The 16,931-nt window shown below is 41.0% G+C and overlaps 1 protein-coding gene across 1 annotated transcript in view; it reads right to left on the bottom strand.

Annotated features, from left to right (window-relative positions):
* Positions 1-13,595, bottom strand: part of LOC118628425 (amyloid beta precursor protein binding family B member 1 interacting protein) — a 62,243-nt gene extending 48,648 nt beyond the window's left edge. Inside the window, exons 1-5 of the mRNA XM_036259394.1 lie at positions 13,495-13,595; positions 11,866-11,953; positions 9,959-10,251; positions 6,396-6,473; positions 49-208 (exon numbers count right to left, since the gene is read on the bottom strand). Coding sequence (XP_036115287.1) covers positions 49-208; positions 6,396-6,473; positions 9,959-10,251; positions 11,866-11,953; positions 13,495-13,566 — 691 coding nt within the window. The 5' untranslated portion in view covers positions 13,567-13,595. The remainder of the gene's footprint in view (positions 1-48; positions 209-6,395; positions 6,474-9,958; positions 10,252-11,865; positions 11,954-13,494) is intronic.
* Positions 13,596-16,931: the final 3,336 nt, after the last annotated feature.

Raw genomic sequence — 16,931 nt, 5'->3', positions numbered from 1 at the left:
AATCCACAAGTTTTTGGAGTACAGCCTACAGCTGGGGATGGGACTTACCAATTTGTAGTTCTGGGTATATTTCATAAAGACACCAGTCTACACTGCAGTCACAGTGGGTTTTCTCAAAAAGGTTGTCTAGAACGTCTCGGGCCAGCTGCCGCTCATCCACCATCAGCGACTTTGTGCTGTTATCATTCATGTGCACCTTGACAACCAGCTGAGGATAAAGCCACAGAGCAGTCACCAAATGTCAGCAACTGAAGAAGGCCACCAAGATTTAAGGTTTCAAAGCTGCTATTGCTTCTGCTAATTTAAGTAAGAATGTGTCCCATGAATGAACTCAGTATGAACTCACTCCCACTCTGAACACTTGTTTAAGGTGCTAGGAACCAATTCACAAAAATAGAAAAACGTACGCTAAACAAAGTCCTGGCCCAGCCTTCAGAGACTGCAGTCTGTGAGGGAGGCAGAAGACAAACGAAACCCCAGTGCTGACTTCCTGTTTTCCTCACATCTGTCTGTTACTTATTCAGGCTCATCAGGTTTTTCTTGATTGAAAAATCACACCTGAATCTTTGTAATGAATTCTTCTCTTTTGCTTAGCTGGATTTGGGTCCTTTTTATGCAACCCAGGAGTTCTAAGACCCAGGTGGGACTCGGGTGGTTAGCCTGCAGTGCTTTGAAGGCAGGGAGTGCGCAGCACCATGGCATCACTGAGGACCTTACTGAGGGCCGGGTGGTATCCCAGCAGATTAGAGGTGGATTCAGTGAAATGAAGTAGACTGAGAAACACGCTGTTATGGAGGCATGCAGGCAAATTATTGCTCTAACTGATGTTTCATTCTGTTTGTAAAATCCTACTGCACTGAATTCAGAGTCAAATAGGTAGTCATCTCATTTCAAACCTGGAGGGTTTGGTGGGAACAGCATTTACTCATCTCCAATAAGGACATAGGATTTTGCTAGCGTTTCCCAGACAACTCATAAAAGTTATTAAGTTTCTGATCCTCGAGAGAGACCATGATTCTGATGCACTACAACAAAGTTAATTCATAAAGTAATGCAGCTAGGGTTTGTGTTTTCTTTGACGTGTATATTTGTAGCATATTTTCAATTACAGTAGTTTGTTATCTGAGTGTTAAAGGTTATAATGGTGGTATATATCCAGACTTCAAAAGGAACAGTGGAAATTTGCCTACTAAACTGATTTTACCCAATGAATTAGTCTAGTTAGGGTCTATCTTTGAGTGCAGTGGGGGGGAGGAGGTGCTACCTTTCTCCTTCCAGACAGTCACTGCCTGACCAGCTATTCCTCTCACAACCAGGAGAGAAATGGTGGAGATTTCATCAACCGGAGCCGTCTGATACTCTTGCTTAAATTTCTATTCTGTCTTGAAAAAGGAAGTGTGAGATAGCTAACGACAACTTCCGCCTATTCTGTCTGCCTAGGGTTGGTCGTGGCAATTCACAAATGAAACTTAGCATTCGAGAGACACTGTACAGTTGGTAATATTTCTCCCTCCCCAAAACTTTGGGTTAGATTTTGAACAAGCTGGGAAACTACCCCTCCGTCCCACTTCCACCCAATCTGATCTTCAGAACATTCCTGTGTCAGCAGAGGGAAGGTGCAGTTCCCTGGTCTGTTAGCAGAGTCACTGATAGGATGTGGGCGGTGATGAAAGTCTGGGTTAGCAGCAGGCAAGGACGAGTGGAAGCTTCATGTAGTGCCTTGTCTTCCCAAGAGTCAAAATGGAGAAATCAGGGCAGGAAACATGCATTTTCTGTTTCTGAGACCTTGTTAATTTAGGCTTGTCTAAGAACACCTTTTTCCCCATTGGAAACCTGTAGTCCAGAAACCTCTAGTTGGATAGTTGCTTTTTTCCATATTTGTCTTTTGATATATTTAAAATGATAGGTCCAGGACCAAAGATACATTCACCTGACTGGAGAAATAAGGCCGAGAGGGTTGCATGGAAAAACAGATACTGCCCAGATGGTGTGGCTCAGTGGTTGAGCATCGACCCATGCACCAAGAGGTTGCTGGTTCAATTTCCAGTCAGGGCACATGCCCAGGTTGTGGGCCCGATCACCAGTGGAGGGGTATGAAGGAGGCTGCCAATCGATGTTCTCTTTCATCGATGTTTCTCTCTCTTGATGTTTCTCTCTCTCTCTCAAATCAATAAAGAAAGAAAGATACTTCTCAAATAGTGGTCTTTACTATAATTTATTTTCTATGGAAGGTATACCCACTGCTCTCTGCTGAGAATTATTGTTATAAAGCAGCGATTTTCAACTTTTTTCATCTCATACACACATAAACGAGTTACTAAAATTCTGTGGCACACCAAAAATTATATTTTTGCTGATCTGTCAAAGAAAAAGGTATGAGTTTGATTCATTCACGCTGAATGGCTATTGCTGTGTTGGCTGTTGCCATTTTTAAATTGGACAATCTAAGTGAAAAGAGGTCAGTGTCCCTGACTAGTCAGGTATTGCATGTTTTAAAAATTCCTGTGGCACACGGGTTGAAAATCACTGCTATAAAGTGGCTACATATCCTAGGAAGCACTGCCAATGTTAGGATTTAGAAGACTTAATCTTCCTGATGGGAAAAAATTATTGATGTTTGACCACATCTCATTCTTACGTAGGAAATCTTGAGAAAATAAAACATGTTGGTGTTTTCTTTTGTTTGTTTTATAGAGAGGAAAAAATATAAGCCAATATTTGACAATGATGAAAGGTATTTATTTATTTATTTATTTTGCAGAAATTGCAAAATAAATTTAATCCACATGTAGTTATGCATGTCCACAATTATAAAACTTAGAAATAAAAAACCAAGAGAAGGGTGGTGATTCTTAGCAAGAAAGAATCACATTTATTATTTGTCACAGCTTCCATCACATTTGCAGACTGAAGAGAACCGCGCCAACACATCACACCGCTAAATCGCAGTTATGTGGTTTAGCAAATCCAGTGCTTTTCATACCTACACCATGTGACATAGGGTAAAATGATTCAAGAATAAAGCTTCCTTTGCTAATCCATTATAGAAACGTTTTTCAACTGGTGTGCCACAGAATTTTTATAATGTGCAATACCTGACTATTCAGTCAGGGGCACTGGCCTCTTTTTCCTCAGATTGTCAAATAAAAAAAATTACAACAGCCAACACAACAACAGGAGCCATCCGGTGTGAATGAATCAATATTATATCTAATTTTTTGTCAGATTGGCAAAATATATATTTTTGGGTATGCCGCAGAATTTTAGAAATTCATTTAGGTGTGCCATGAGAGGAAAAAGGTTGAATTGCTGTATTACAGTAAAGATTTTATAGTTTTTATAATGTCATCTTGTTCCCTTGCAAGCTGTTAAATGCAAGAATATCCTAGCTCTGAATCATTTGCAATATATTTTTCTTCTAAAATAAAATTTACAAATGGAATTGTTCTGAGTTACAGAGCTTTACAACAAACAAAGTTAATGAGTGAGTCTGATTGTGTTTCCAGTTCCCAAAGCTCTGTCCTATAAGATGTATCCATCATTCTAATCTCAAATGATGATGTCAACACCCACAGAACATGGGAGGGCAAAGGACTTTAGATAACTCATTTTCCATCCTTTAAAAGCACAGTGTGGCCCTGGCCGGTTTGGCTCAGCGATTAGAGCGTCGGCTCGCGGACCAGAGTCCGGAGTTTGGTTCCTGCTAAGGGCACGTAGTTGCAGTTTGTCCCTGGCCCCGGTTGGGGTTGTATGGGTGGCAACCAGTCGATGTGTCTCTCTCACATCAATGTTTCTCTCTCTCTCTCATCCCCCCTCTCTCTCTTCCGCTCTATCTGAAGAGAAATGCAAAAATGTCCTCAGGTGAGGATAAAAAAAAAGCACAGTGTGGATTATGTATGAGTGCATTAGTCACTTTATTAAGGTATGAGTCTGTAAGTTATTTTTCTAGTGTTCTGTGCCACACACAGACTTTTGTTTTAAGGCAGACATTTGGAGTGTCTGAAAGCACAAATATACAACTTCGCCTTTCAGTTTTCCTTTCCCACTGCTCAGAGAGACTTTTCTGATTCACATCTTTTTTGTGGAATCAGGCAGGTTGTGATTTGTTTGCTGTTACATCTCACCTCCACTATATGATGGCTCTCCCTTTCTGATGCACAGCAGGTTTGCTTGGGCCTATACTGCTTTATTTCCTTTTGGGCACTTATCTCTCCTGCTAGAATTTACCTCTCCACCAGCAGGGACCTCACTTGACTTGCTCACCTCTCTGTCTTCCGAGCCCCTGCTCTACAAGACGGGGATGTGTCAGTGAGGGAAACACAAAATCTCTGGAGAGCTCTGTGGGGTAGGAAGGAGATGTACCAGTACACACGATAAACGAGTGCAGTGGAGAGTGTGCTGGAAGGTGACGAGCACTGAGAAAAAGGATGCTGGGGAGGGCAGGGAGTCACTGGGGTGTGTACGATGTCTGATAGGAAAAGCCTCACTGGGCCTGTGGCCAGCCCTAGAAGAGGGACAGAGAGGACCCCTGGAATCTGGGGGAGAGCTTTCCAGGCAGCGAGGCCAGGGTGTGCCTGGAACATCTAAGGAGCAGCTGCGAGACCAGGTACTACGAACGGGGTGAGGGAGGGAGAGGTGGGAGACACAGGGCAGCCAGATCAGACGGGGCTTTAGGCTGCTGTGAGTGTATTTACTGTGCGAGACGAGTGCCGCTGGAGGCCCTTGAGCAGAGGGACAAGAAGAAAGGGTGGGAACCGGAGCACACGAGGAGAGGCTGGTCTCAGAACCATGCCAGTGCAGTCAACGCAACAGGAGGACTATGGACTCTGTCGCAGACGCCGGCAGGCAGGCAGGTGCACCGGGCAGCAACCCCATCAGGAGAGTGGATGTGGACCAGGAGAGGGCTGCTGGAGGTTTTACGAGTAGAAATAGTTTTCTAGGTTAGTGGGAGAGTGACTGGGCTGGCACAGCTCAGGCAACACTGAGGGCCAGGCTGAGAGGGAGGAGAGCGGGATTGAACCAGGTGTCACAGAATGAATGGAACCAGGAGGATCTGGAGACTCACAGAGGAAACTTGAAAGTCTGTATCCAGTCCTGGCTGGGTAGCTCAGTTGGTTAGAGCATTGCCCCGATATGTCATAGTTGCGGGTTCAATTTCCGGTCAGGGCACATACAAGAATCAACCAATGAATGCATAAATAAGCAGAACAACAAATTGATGTTTCTCTCTCTCTCTCTAGAAAGCAATACATTAAAAAAAAAGATCTAGCCCTGGCCGATTTGGCTTAGCGGTTAGAGCATTGGCCTGTGGTCCAGAGAGACCCGGGTTCGGTTCCCACTAAGGGCATGTACCTTGGTTGCAGTTTGTCCCTGGCCCTGGTTGGGTTGTGTGGGTGGCAGCCACTTGATGTGTCCCTTTCACGTCGATGTTTCTCTCTTTCTCTCTCCCTCCCTCTTACTCTATCTGAACAAAATATGGAAAAAAATGTCCTCAGGTGAGGATAAAAAAAAAATCTAGATCCAGGGACAGTCATGGAATATTTATTTAATATTAGTCAACATGTATTGAATACCTGTATTCAGAGGACTGTGAACATAAAGTCCAATATGAAAAGAATGAGTCACCCAACTATATATGAAAACCTCTTATGGAGTCTCAGAGAAGGTATATGCTTCAGAAGTTGAAATAAGACAAAGACTATTTCATCTTTCTTTTAATCAATTAACTATTATTAACTTTTATTAGGTGTATGCTTCTACTAAAGTTAAATACAGGTGTTCTGTTGTAATACGGTGTATGTACTCCTGAAAAACCTATGCTGTACAAAAATTGCACAATAAAGTTACAGGCTTATTGGGAAAATAGGTTGGGGCAGGTCGCTCAAAGCTATGCAACTTGGAAACCAGAGCACTAGCAAGTGAACATTCGGCACACGGGGAGGTAAGTCGGACATCCCGGCAGGCAGGCGGAGAGGCTGGGGGGCTGCCTCAGGGAAACGACAGACGCACACAAGCAATCCCGGAAATGCCGTGATGGAGGCCAGGCCAACCGAAGATGAGCTCGGACCCAATTAAGGTGGGCCCAGAAGGGGGCGCCACCTGCTATTAGCTGATGGCTGAGCAGAACCAGAAAGGGCTTCTTGGGGGTGAGGCAACCCTGGCTATAGAGACTTGGAAACTTCCATGCGTATGCTAACATAAGTCTCCTGTGTCTCAATTACAAATCAGCCAACTGATATCACAGAAAGAATACCTATATAATTCATCTTTGTCCTTAAGTTTAAAAAATTACAATTATTTAGAAAGTACCACTTGACATTTTATTTTTTTTATGATTAACTATAATAAAATGTCATTAATTTAATTCTTCCGTGTAAAAGGGATTCATAGTTTACCTTCTTGACCTTGGCCTCTTTCAGTTTTTCCAATGCCAGCTTAATTTTATCAGCTTTCACCTGGGCTTCTTCTTCCTCCTGGAAAATGGTGAGACATTCAACACCGTCCGGGAAAGAACACCACAAGTAAATACCTGTGCCATTGCTGGTGTCTGAGTTACTTCATGTTAGCAAAAGGCTGTATTATAAGGCACCAAATTTCGCATGATTGATTTTCAGAATTAAGTGACCATAAGAGAAATCTCCAGCCCAGAAATAGAGAAGGCAATCACCCTCTATATCTAGAAAGAGTAACTTAAAAGGAGAAATGATGACAGTAACAAAACTTCACATATTTGATCCACAAAAATCTCTGCTTAGCTCAAAACTGGGGTCCCCTGAGGAGTCTATATAGGTGGATCTCAAGGGATATGAGCACTTCAGAAGTTTTATATATATATACCATTTCAACCATTTTAAGTGTACAATTTCAGTGGCATTAAATACATTCACACTGTTATGCACCCATCACACTATCCACCTCCAGGACTCTTTTCATATGAGGTCCTTAGAGTAGTTAAATTCACACAGAGAGAAAGTAGAATAGTAGTTGTCAGGGGCTTCAGCAAAGGGGGAATGGGGAGTTATCATTTAATAGGTATAGAGTTTCAGCTCCGGCTGGGGTGGGAGGCGCTCAATTGGTTGGAGCATCATCCAGTACACCAAAAGGCTGCATGTTCGATTCCCAGTCAGGGAACATACCTAGACTGTGTGTTTGATCCCTGGTCAGCATGGGAGGCAACCAATCCATGTTTCTCTCTCTCTCTCTCCCCTTTCCTCTCTCTCTCAGATCAATACAAAACATATTCTGGGGTGAGGATTAAAAAAAAAGTATAGAGTTTCAGTTTTGCAAATTGAAATTATATGCATTCTTTTGGGTCAATATGCACTTTTCTGGGATTCCTACTTTTCATTAGATCCCTAAGAGTCCTTAATTCTCCCAAAGTTAAGACTTAGGCTCAAATTTAAATGTACAATTCACCAATAAAACACTGACAACCACACATGAGCAGGCAGAAGAGAGAATGAAATATTTTATGAGCCCCAAACTTTGATTTTTGCAAGTTAATATTCTGATAATAGGATTATTAAGGATCTTCTACCTCTATTTATAATGATGAGGAAATGAGCTGTTCTGGTCATGCTCCAGTTACTCGAAAGTAGGTATATATTCTCACACCAGTAGTTTTAAAAATTTTTTTGAGCCCCAAGCCCCTTTTAGGAATTTATTAAATTTATTAAAGCTTCACACATGCATTCAACTTTGCACACACTTTCAGGAATAATGGCCTTCTTGACATCTTCATGAACCCTATATTAAGAGCCTCTGCTTGTTAGAATGGTTATTTAAAAAAAAACAAACAAAAAAAACTAGAGATAACAAGTGCTGGTGAGGATGGAGAGAAAAAGGAGACCCTTGTGCACTGTTGGTGGGAATGCAAATTAGTGCAGCCACTATGGAACACAATACGAAGGTTCCTCAAAAAATTAAAAATAGATCTACCATATAACCCAGCAATTTCACTTCTGTGTATATATCCTAAGAAAATAAAATCACGGTTTTGAAGAGATCTGTGCTCCCATGTTCACAGCAGCATTGTTAACAATAGCCAAAACTTGGAGAAAACCTAAGTGTTCACTGATGGATGAATAAATAAAAAAAGTATATATTTATTTATAAATGCATATATAGCCCAGCCAGTGTAGCTCAGTGCATTAAGCATCGTCCCATGGATTGAGAGGTCCTGGTTTGATTCCTGGTCAGGGCATATGCCCGGGTTGCAGGCTCTATCCCCAGTGTGGAGCATGCAGGAGGCAGCCAATTGATGTATTTCTCTCACATCAATGTTTCTATCTCTCTCAAAATCAATAAAGACATATTTAAAAATGTGTATATATATACACACACAATAGAATATTATTCAGCCACAAGAAAGGAGAAAATCCTATTTATGACAATATGGATGGACTTTGAGGGCAGTATGTTAAGTGAGATAAGTCAGACAGAGAAAGACAAATACTGTATGATCTCACTTAAGTGTGGAATCTAAAAAAGCTGAACTCGTAGAAACAGGGAGTAGAGCAGTGGTTCCTAGGGTGTGGGGGATGAGGGAAATAGGGAGATGTTGGTTAAATGGTACAAACGTCCAGTTATAAGGCAAATTAGTTCAGGGGATCTAATGTATAGCACGGTGAATATAGTAAAAAATACTGTGTATATACTTGAAAGTTGGTAAGACAGTAGATCTAAATGTTCTCATCATAAGTACACAAAAAAGGTAACTATGTAGAGTGATGGAGGTGTTAACTAACCTTATCATGGAAATCATTTACAATCTGTGTATCAAATCATGATGTTGTACACCTGAAACTCACTGAATATTATGTCAATTACAGCTCAATAAAAATGAAAAAAAGAGCCTCTGCTCTATATGGATCACCAATTTAAAAATAATTTTTCTAGCCCTGGCCAGTTTGGCTCAGCGGTTGGAGCATTGGCCTGCGGTCCAGAAAGACCTGGGTTCGGTTCCCACTAAGGGCATGTACCTCGGTTGCAGTTTGTCCCTTGGTTGGTCGTGCGGGTGGCAACCACTCAACATGTCCCTTTGACGTTGATTTTCCTCTCTCTCTCTCTTCCTCTCTCTTCCTCCCACTCTATCTGAACAAAAAATGAAAAAATGTCCTCGGGTGAGGATAAAAAACAAAAACAACAAAATAATTTTTCTACCATAAATATATAATATAGCAATGAATATGATTTACTACTTGATTTATATTCAATATTTGTTCATTCCAAAGGCACTGAAGAAACCTTCAGGGTTACTAGGCTCATATATATGGACACCAACCATAATCATATAGTTCAGCAAATATGGAAGCCATAAGAGATGGATATTCTTACTCTAAAATATTGTTAACATGATGTACTCTAAGAAAAAAATCTTAAAAGTTCTTTTTTTACTTTTGTGAGACATGTTATAAGTTAACGTCCCAAATAATGACCATATCAACTTTCTAGTTGTTTTCCCAGTATTCACAAATGTATTACTATCAAGCACTCATCGCCTGCCTGCCCCACAACACCCTTCCCTAACGACAACATTACACGCTGACCGTCAGCAAACTTCCATTTGGTTCCATCAGATACAGGCAGGGATGCCTTCTGCTCCCCATGTGCTGGGCTGGCAGCAGGGGCCCAGAACTGCATAAACCAATTCCACATTCATACCAAGTTGACAAGACATTACCCCCCAAAGTTGACTATTATCAGAAAGTGCTGTATATAAATACAGATTTTAGCCCAACTATAATAATTCCTGATTATGGCCTTAATATGTTCCGCATATACACCTATGTATCTTGTTTTTGGAGGACTCTGCCTTTGCAGTGAACATACTCAGTATCCTTGTTTCTTACTATCTCAGAGCTTTCAGGGTACAAACTTATGAATGTAACTTTCACTTGGAAAAAAATAAAAACGATGGGTAGCCGAGGTCCTGCCATCTGTGGCCTGGCGCACTTACCTGAGAGAGAGGTGCAGGAGGGGGTGGTGGCGGAGGAAGGTCTAACATGGGATCTTCTGGTGGAGGTGGTAAATCATCCTCATATTGGCTCATACTAGTTGCAGTGACATTTGTTCCATAACCAGAAGAGGCTGCGCCACTGAAATGAGATACTTCCTGAGGGGCCGGATGACACTGACTCCGAGAAGATTCCTTCTGTGCCTGGATTGTCCTCTGTTCAGCCTCACTTATATCTGCTACCAGATCCGCCATGAGCGCATCCAAGTCTTGGTCTTCCAGTGCATTTAGGGATTCTGATAGGGAAAATCACATTAATAATAAAAACAAAGATTTGTGCCTGGAAAAACAGAATAAAGGTTATTTTAAGAGTAATATTTGAGCACTGGTTGTGAGAGGCTGAGGGTGGGTGCGGGCCAACAGGGAGAGGCTGGTAAAAGGGCACAAACTTTCAGCTATAAGGTGAATAATAAGGTTGAGGATCTAATGGTGACCGTAACTGGTAACGCTGCATTGTGTAACTGAAATGTGCGGGGAGAATTTAACCTAAATGTCATTATGAAAAAAGAGAAAAGGATACCTATATGAGTGTGCAGAGGCAAATCTCCACTGCTCACATGTTCAGGTATATGTTGTCTATCAATATCAGAATTTTATAAAAGGGTGTTATTGCTTTTCTGAAACTTCATGACTGTTACCCATGCAGAGTGATTCATAGTTTACCTTCTTTAATTCAGTGTTATAATGGACATGACATAAATAATACATTTATATGGCAAGTAGTAGAGAAGAGGATGGGGAAAAAGAAAAGAGGTGTATTATAATCGATCAAGATATAGACATTGGTACCTAAGTGTTTATCAAAAAATTACTGAAAATGACAGAACTAAATGACAGTGAGTGTTAGAAATTAAACTTGGAACTTCAGATTTCTGTATTATTTTGCTTTTTATTCTTTTGGTAGGCACTACCAGTCTTTGGAAAATCTTTTTCTTTCTTTTTTTCTTTTAAAATCCTCACCTGAGGATATCTTTCCATTTATCATCAGAGAGAATGGAAGGGAAAAAGGGTGGGAGGGAGCAAAGGAGAGAGGGAGAGAGAGAGAGAGAGAGACATCAATGTGAGAGAGACACATTGACTGTTGCCTCCCACACTACCCAACCAGGGCTGGGGATGATGAACTGCAACCGAGGTACATGCCCTTGACCGGAATCGAACCTGCAACTCATTGGTCTGCAGGCCAACACTCTAACCACTGAACAAAACCGGCCAGGGTAGGAAACTCTTTTTCAAGAGTTGCAATAAATTCTCATTCATTTGGAAGTGATTACTTAAAAATTCATTGGAATCTGAATAATATGTGGACTAAAGATTGTCTCTACACTAAGCAAGAAGAGAGATTTTTGTTAATAATATAATGTGATGATCTCAGGGAGAATAAAAATGTCAAATAGAGAAATATATCATTTATATTAATTATATATAGAAATTAAAATATATTTTATTTGGAAGCATCCATTCATATAATATCAATCATTATTTAACAAACGGTTCAACACTATCCTTGAAGAAACATTTACTTATTAATATTTTTATACTACTGTACCTTATTAGTCTAAAGGCTTGGATAAAAGAAATTCTCTTTAGTTCTTAAAAAAAAAATAAGGTAGTTTTGAGACTTGACGCTCAAGTAGGAAAGTGTCCCCTTTCATTACAAGCAAACGTGTCTTCTTGCTCTTTCAACTCAATCCAGACACACAAAAAAGGCAATCTGAAAGCCAGGGCTATAAAAATTATACTTATCAAGATGTCCAGGTTCCTTGAATGTTGTTATCAAATTGCGGTTCCACACAAATTTTAGTCATTATTATGATTTCAAATTACTTAAGGAAAGAAATTATCATGCTTACCATTTAAATCCTTAAAACCCACACTGTAGTTAAATTCAGCTCTGGGAGGTTTAGGATCCGAAGGAGGAAGAGTGTCGACTCCTAAACTCTGTGGAAACAGATCCGTACCCCCCCAAAGTTACTCAGGATGCTAACATTTTTGTAGCACATTTAATCATTAAGTCAAAAGTCATTTATTGTTTACACATTTTTTTTCTCTAAATATGTCCTTTCTTTTTTTTTTATATCCTCACCCGAGGATATTTTTTCATTGATTTTCAGATAGAGTGGGAGGGAGGGGGAGAGAGAGATAGAGAGAGAAACATCGATGTAAGAGGGACACATCAACTGATTGCCTTCTGAACAACCTCAACCAGGGCTGGGGACCAAACCGCGATGGAGGTACTTGCCCTTGACCAGAATTGAACCTGCAACTTTTTGGTCCACAAGCTGATGTTCTATCCACTGAGCCAAACTGGCCAGGGCTCTAAATATGTTCTTTACAAATGGTATTCCTATTTGAAAATGTTTTATGTGATTTTTTTCCCCCTCTGCATAAGATTTCAGCTTAAAAATTATTCTAGCCTGGCTGGTGTGGCTCAGTGATTGAGCATAGACCCATGCACCAGAGGTTGCTGGTTCCATTCCCAGTCATGCCCAGGTTGTGGGCCCAATTCCCAGTGCGGGGCATGCAGGAGGCAGCCAATCGATGTTCTCTGTCATTGATGTTTCTCTCTCTCTCTCTTTCTTTCTAAAACCATTAAAAAAGAAAACATATTTTAAAAAATTATTCTAGAAAGTACATCTTGAAGAAAAATAGGAAAACTGAGAATGATGAGAAAGTTAATTTTTACAAACAACAGAAAAATTTTTTGTAATGATGCATTAGTGATCTATACTCTATACAGTATTCTTTAAAAACATACACCATTCTTCATTTATTTTGTAGAAAAGTCCCAACCTTATTTAGGAATATTAGGTTATTTTTATTTCAATATTTTATGCAGGAAATGATGAAGCAGCCAACCATGCTCTGAATCGATGAGAACACACACGACACACCAGCTCACACGACTCTGTACCCTGGGTCAGTGGTTCTCAGGTCAGCAGCATTTGGGCTCCAGTCAGTAGTGACTGACCCTGAGTTCATCTGGTCTTTCTTCGACCGGAGCCTATGGCTTCGTGGCTTTCATGCTACTTTGAGGGGATAAAGTTCCTACAGTGTAGCGGCCACAGTAACCTCCTCTAGTCCTTTAAAATGTAGCATTTCCTCAAAATCCAAAAGATTTATTAAAGGATAATGTAATTTTCTTACCTCTCTGTGAAAGGTAAGTGCAGGGGAGATTGTTCAGTGGTGGTGGTTGTGGGAGGGATTCACTTGGGGAAAATTCCTCTGTTGGCTAAATGTTTGACCATGATGAGCATGAGAACTGCTGTACAGGATGTAGGTGTGACCAATGTATTCGACAAACTGAACTCGGGTATAATTAGGAAAAAGGCTTTATTTCCCCGACCAGTGTCACAGTTACATCAGTAATGTATGATATTGTCAACCTCCAATTTTTAAAAACATCTCTCTTTTCATATTAAAATTACACTCTGTAACCCCATTTTTTTTTTCTAATTTGATAGTTAAAAAGGAAGACTTACCTGGGTCAAAAGATCCATTTCTCCCAGCAAATTGCTGAACATTTGGTCTATATCATCATTTGATTCATCCATCTGAAAAAGAAAGCAACCCAGATATAAACAGTCTAATAAAAGCCTGGTGTCTGGAATTGTCCCAGCGTTGTTTTCTGTCTCCAAGTGCCCCATCCATGGTTGAGTCGGGAAGAGAAGGCCATATGGAAAGGAAGGTTAATTTCAGTCTGAAATTCCATGATGGATCCCTTTCCAGTTTGGTCCGTCCAAGATTGAACCAAACCCTGGGCAACTGCCTCAGAGCTACAATCAGACTTTGTTTCTCCAGACTAAACTAGTCTCTCTGGGGCCAAATAGACAAAGTAGACATTGTTCAGGAATTCACCTCATCCCAGGGCACCCTTCTTAGAAGAGGAGAAAGCCTTATGCCACAGGTGACTATGAAGAACACAGATGCAGAACTTCTTCTCCACTTAAAAATTTACACAGAGCCCAGCTGGTGTGGCTCAGTGGTTGAGCATTGACCCATGTACCAAGAGGTCGCCGGTTCGATTCCTGGTCAGAGCGCATGCCCAAGTTGTGGGCCAGATCCCCAGTAGGGGGACATGCAGGAGGTGGTTAATCGATGTTCTCTCTCATCGATGTTTCTATCTCTCTCCTTTGCCCGTCCTCTCTCTCTAAAATCAATAGAGAGAAAAAATTTTTTAAAAATTTACACAGAAGTTCTGGCCAGTTTGGCTCAATGGTTAGAGTGTCGGCCTGTGGACCAATGAGTCACGGGTTTGATTCCGGTCAAGGGCACGTATCTCAGTTGTGGTTTGTTCCTGGTCCTGGTGGTCGTGCAAGAGGCAACCAGTCGATGTGGTTCTCTCACATTGATGTTCCTCTCTGTCTCTTTCTCCCTCCCTCCCTCTCACGCTATCTGATAATAAGTGGAAAAATATCCTCAGGTGAGGAATTAAAAAAAAAAATGAAAAAAATTTACACAGAAATATGTCAGGAGTGGGTAAACATCTCTACCAAATGATTCCCTGCTTTACAAAACTCTCTGAAGCAGCAGCTTTGGTATATTTATTTGGAAGTATTGGGATGATAAATAGAACTAAAATGATCTCACCATCAAGTGATAAGAGACGGAAATAAATCATGTGGTATCTTACAGCAGAACCTTTCTTTGTCTAATATAAATAAAGCAATTGCCTAAGAGTGGAAAAGTGTGCCCACACAGTGGGGTGGGAACACCCGTGAGGTGACACCAGCCACTCTCTCCTGACACTTTTCGCAAGGCTGGGTTAGGAAGGTAGGAGACATGATTACGAGGCCTCCTTCAGCTACTAATTAGTAGTATGCTGTTTGGCAAAGGGAATGAACTACTTCACCTGTAGAATGAGGAGTTGTCTGGAGATCATTTCTAAGGATCCTAAATGCTCTAAAACATGAGATTAATGCTAATTACAGCTCTAGCTAAGAAGTCTGGTGAGAGTAGAAGATCAGCATGTATTATTATATCAAACAATATTTGTGTGTGTGTGTATGGGTGTGATCGTGTTTTAATCATTATATATGTTAACTTAAACATACACAAAAACAGAAAATGATATGATTTTCATTAACCTAATGTCCAGCTTTAACAATTGTCAATTCACCACTGATCTTTTAATTTTAAATATTACATCTATATTTTCTCCATCATTATTTTGAAGCAAATATTATTTTTTCATAAATATTTCAGTATGTAGAGCTAAAAGATCTTCTTTTACCATAACCATATCACCACCATCTCTGATGATTACTGACTTTCCGGAACACCCTCTCTGGGCTCCAGTGGAGGAGGTGTCCTGCAGGACCACGGTCAGCTACAAAAGCAGGCTGGCCGGGAAAGGGCCAGAAAGGGGACTTCAGTTAAAACTCGAGAGGTCCATGACACCATGGGACAAGCACATTCCTAAAGAGCAGACCCACACGAGAGAATCAGGTGTGCGCACCCACAGGACAGGGAGTCATTCGGGTGGGTAGGTGAGCCCTCGGGTACGAAAGTGACAGGCAAGGCAGACACTGCAAGTGTGAGTCTGTGTGTGAGTCGGCAGGACTCCAGCAGAGCGTCAGTGAAGAAGCTGGGAAGATGGCCATCCTCTTCCTTGTGGGTCGTTGGACACAGGGTTTATTGCACTCAGGAGAGGGAAAGAGAGCTGGACCCATTCCCATGTAGTTTTATCCCCTCCCAGTTGCTTACAAAGTATCTGAATCATACCCTTCCTTCTTCAAATTACCTATAAAATGGAGGAAAGGAGGTCCAAAAAGTACCCATGGTTTCACAAACTGTCCCTTCAAAAAGTTAATCTGGTATTCAAAATCATATAGTGGGTGATTCATTCATTATTTAATAAAAGGAAATTAACAGAATAAACAATAAAATTTCAGAACTGCCCATTTATTTCCATCAGAATATTATGTAGTACAATAATGTAACAAAATAGAAGTATCTTTCAGGTGAATTATTACTAACAGGAAAAGTGGACAGTATTAGTGTTAACATATTTCAAATTTCTCATAAGAGAAAAGTAATCCATTCAAAGTGCAAAAACAGATGTATGATCTGACCTCAAAACTTCCAGCCAGTATTACAATATACTCACAGGATCCAAAGATAATGTTTATAGGAAGAAACTTGCTATTGAAGTGCTCTCTTAAATCATTAAATTTGGAAAAGCACTACAATGATGAAGAATGAAGTCTTGAAAGGAAACATGGCATCCATGAGTCAGAAAAACCACTGGGCCCAAAGACCTTGGTTTCTCAGCCTGTGCACACCACCCCTCCACAGCGGCTTAAGAACATGCCAGAGTGAATCTTTCACTTAAGATGGAAATAACTCAAATGTTATAGGGTAATAAGAAGCTAGGAAAATTCCAGAGCAGAAAAAATAGGGAAACTGCAACAGGAACATTAAAACAAGGCCAAACAGTCTGGCCAGTGTGGCTCAGTGGTTGTCAACCCAGGCACCAAGAGGTCACCAGTTTGATTCCCGGTCAGGGCACATGCCCAAGTTGTCAGCCCGATCCCCAGTGGGGGGCATGCAGGAGGGGGTCAGTCGATGTTCTTTCTCCTTGATGTTTCTACCTCTCTCTCCCTCTCTCTCTAAAATCAATAAAGGAAACAAACAAACAAAAAACCAAGGCCAAACAATGTGGGCAATTTGCAACTGGCCTGCAAATAACAAGCCATATCTTCCTCAGCCAAGAACCCTTGAGAACAAATGGTTAAAAGCCTCCCTAAGGAGAGAATGCAGGTAAGGGGGAGAGTAGGGGAGAGTCTTTTTCACCCACTAAACAAAGAAATCAGCCATTTTAGTGACGGGGAAAGGAAAATAGGGCAGTTTTCTCTTTTTACTCCCTAAGCAGAGAAGCCAGCAGTCTCAAGGTTTGGCAACATAAAATTGCCTGGTG

This window comes from Molossus molossus, unplaced genomic scaffold (genome assembly GCF_014108415.1).
Source record: "Molossus molossus isolate mMolMol1 unplaced genomic scaffold, mMolMol1.p scaffold_m16_p_1, whole genome shotgun sequence".
NCBI classification, from domain to species: Eukaryota; Metazoa; Chordata; class Mammalia; order Chiroptera; family Molossidae; genus Molossus; species Molossus molossus.
This window is presented reverse-complemented; position numbering and strand designations above follow the sequence as displayed.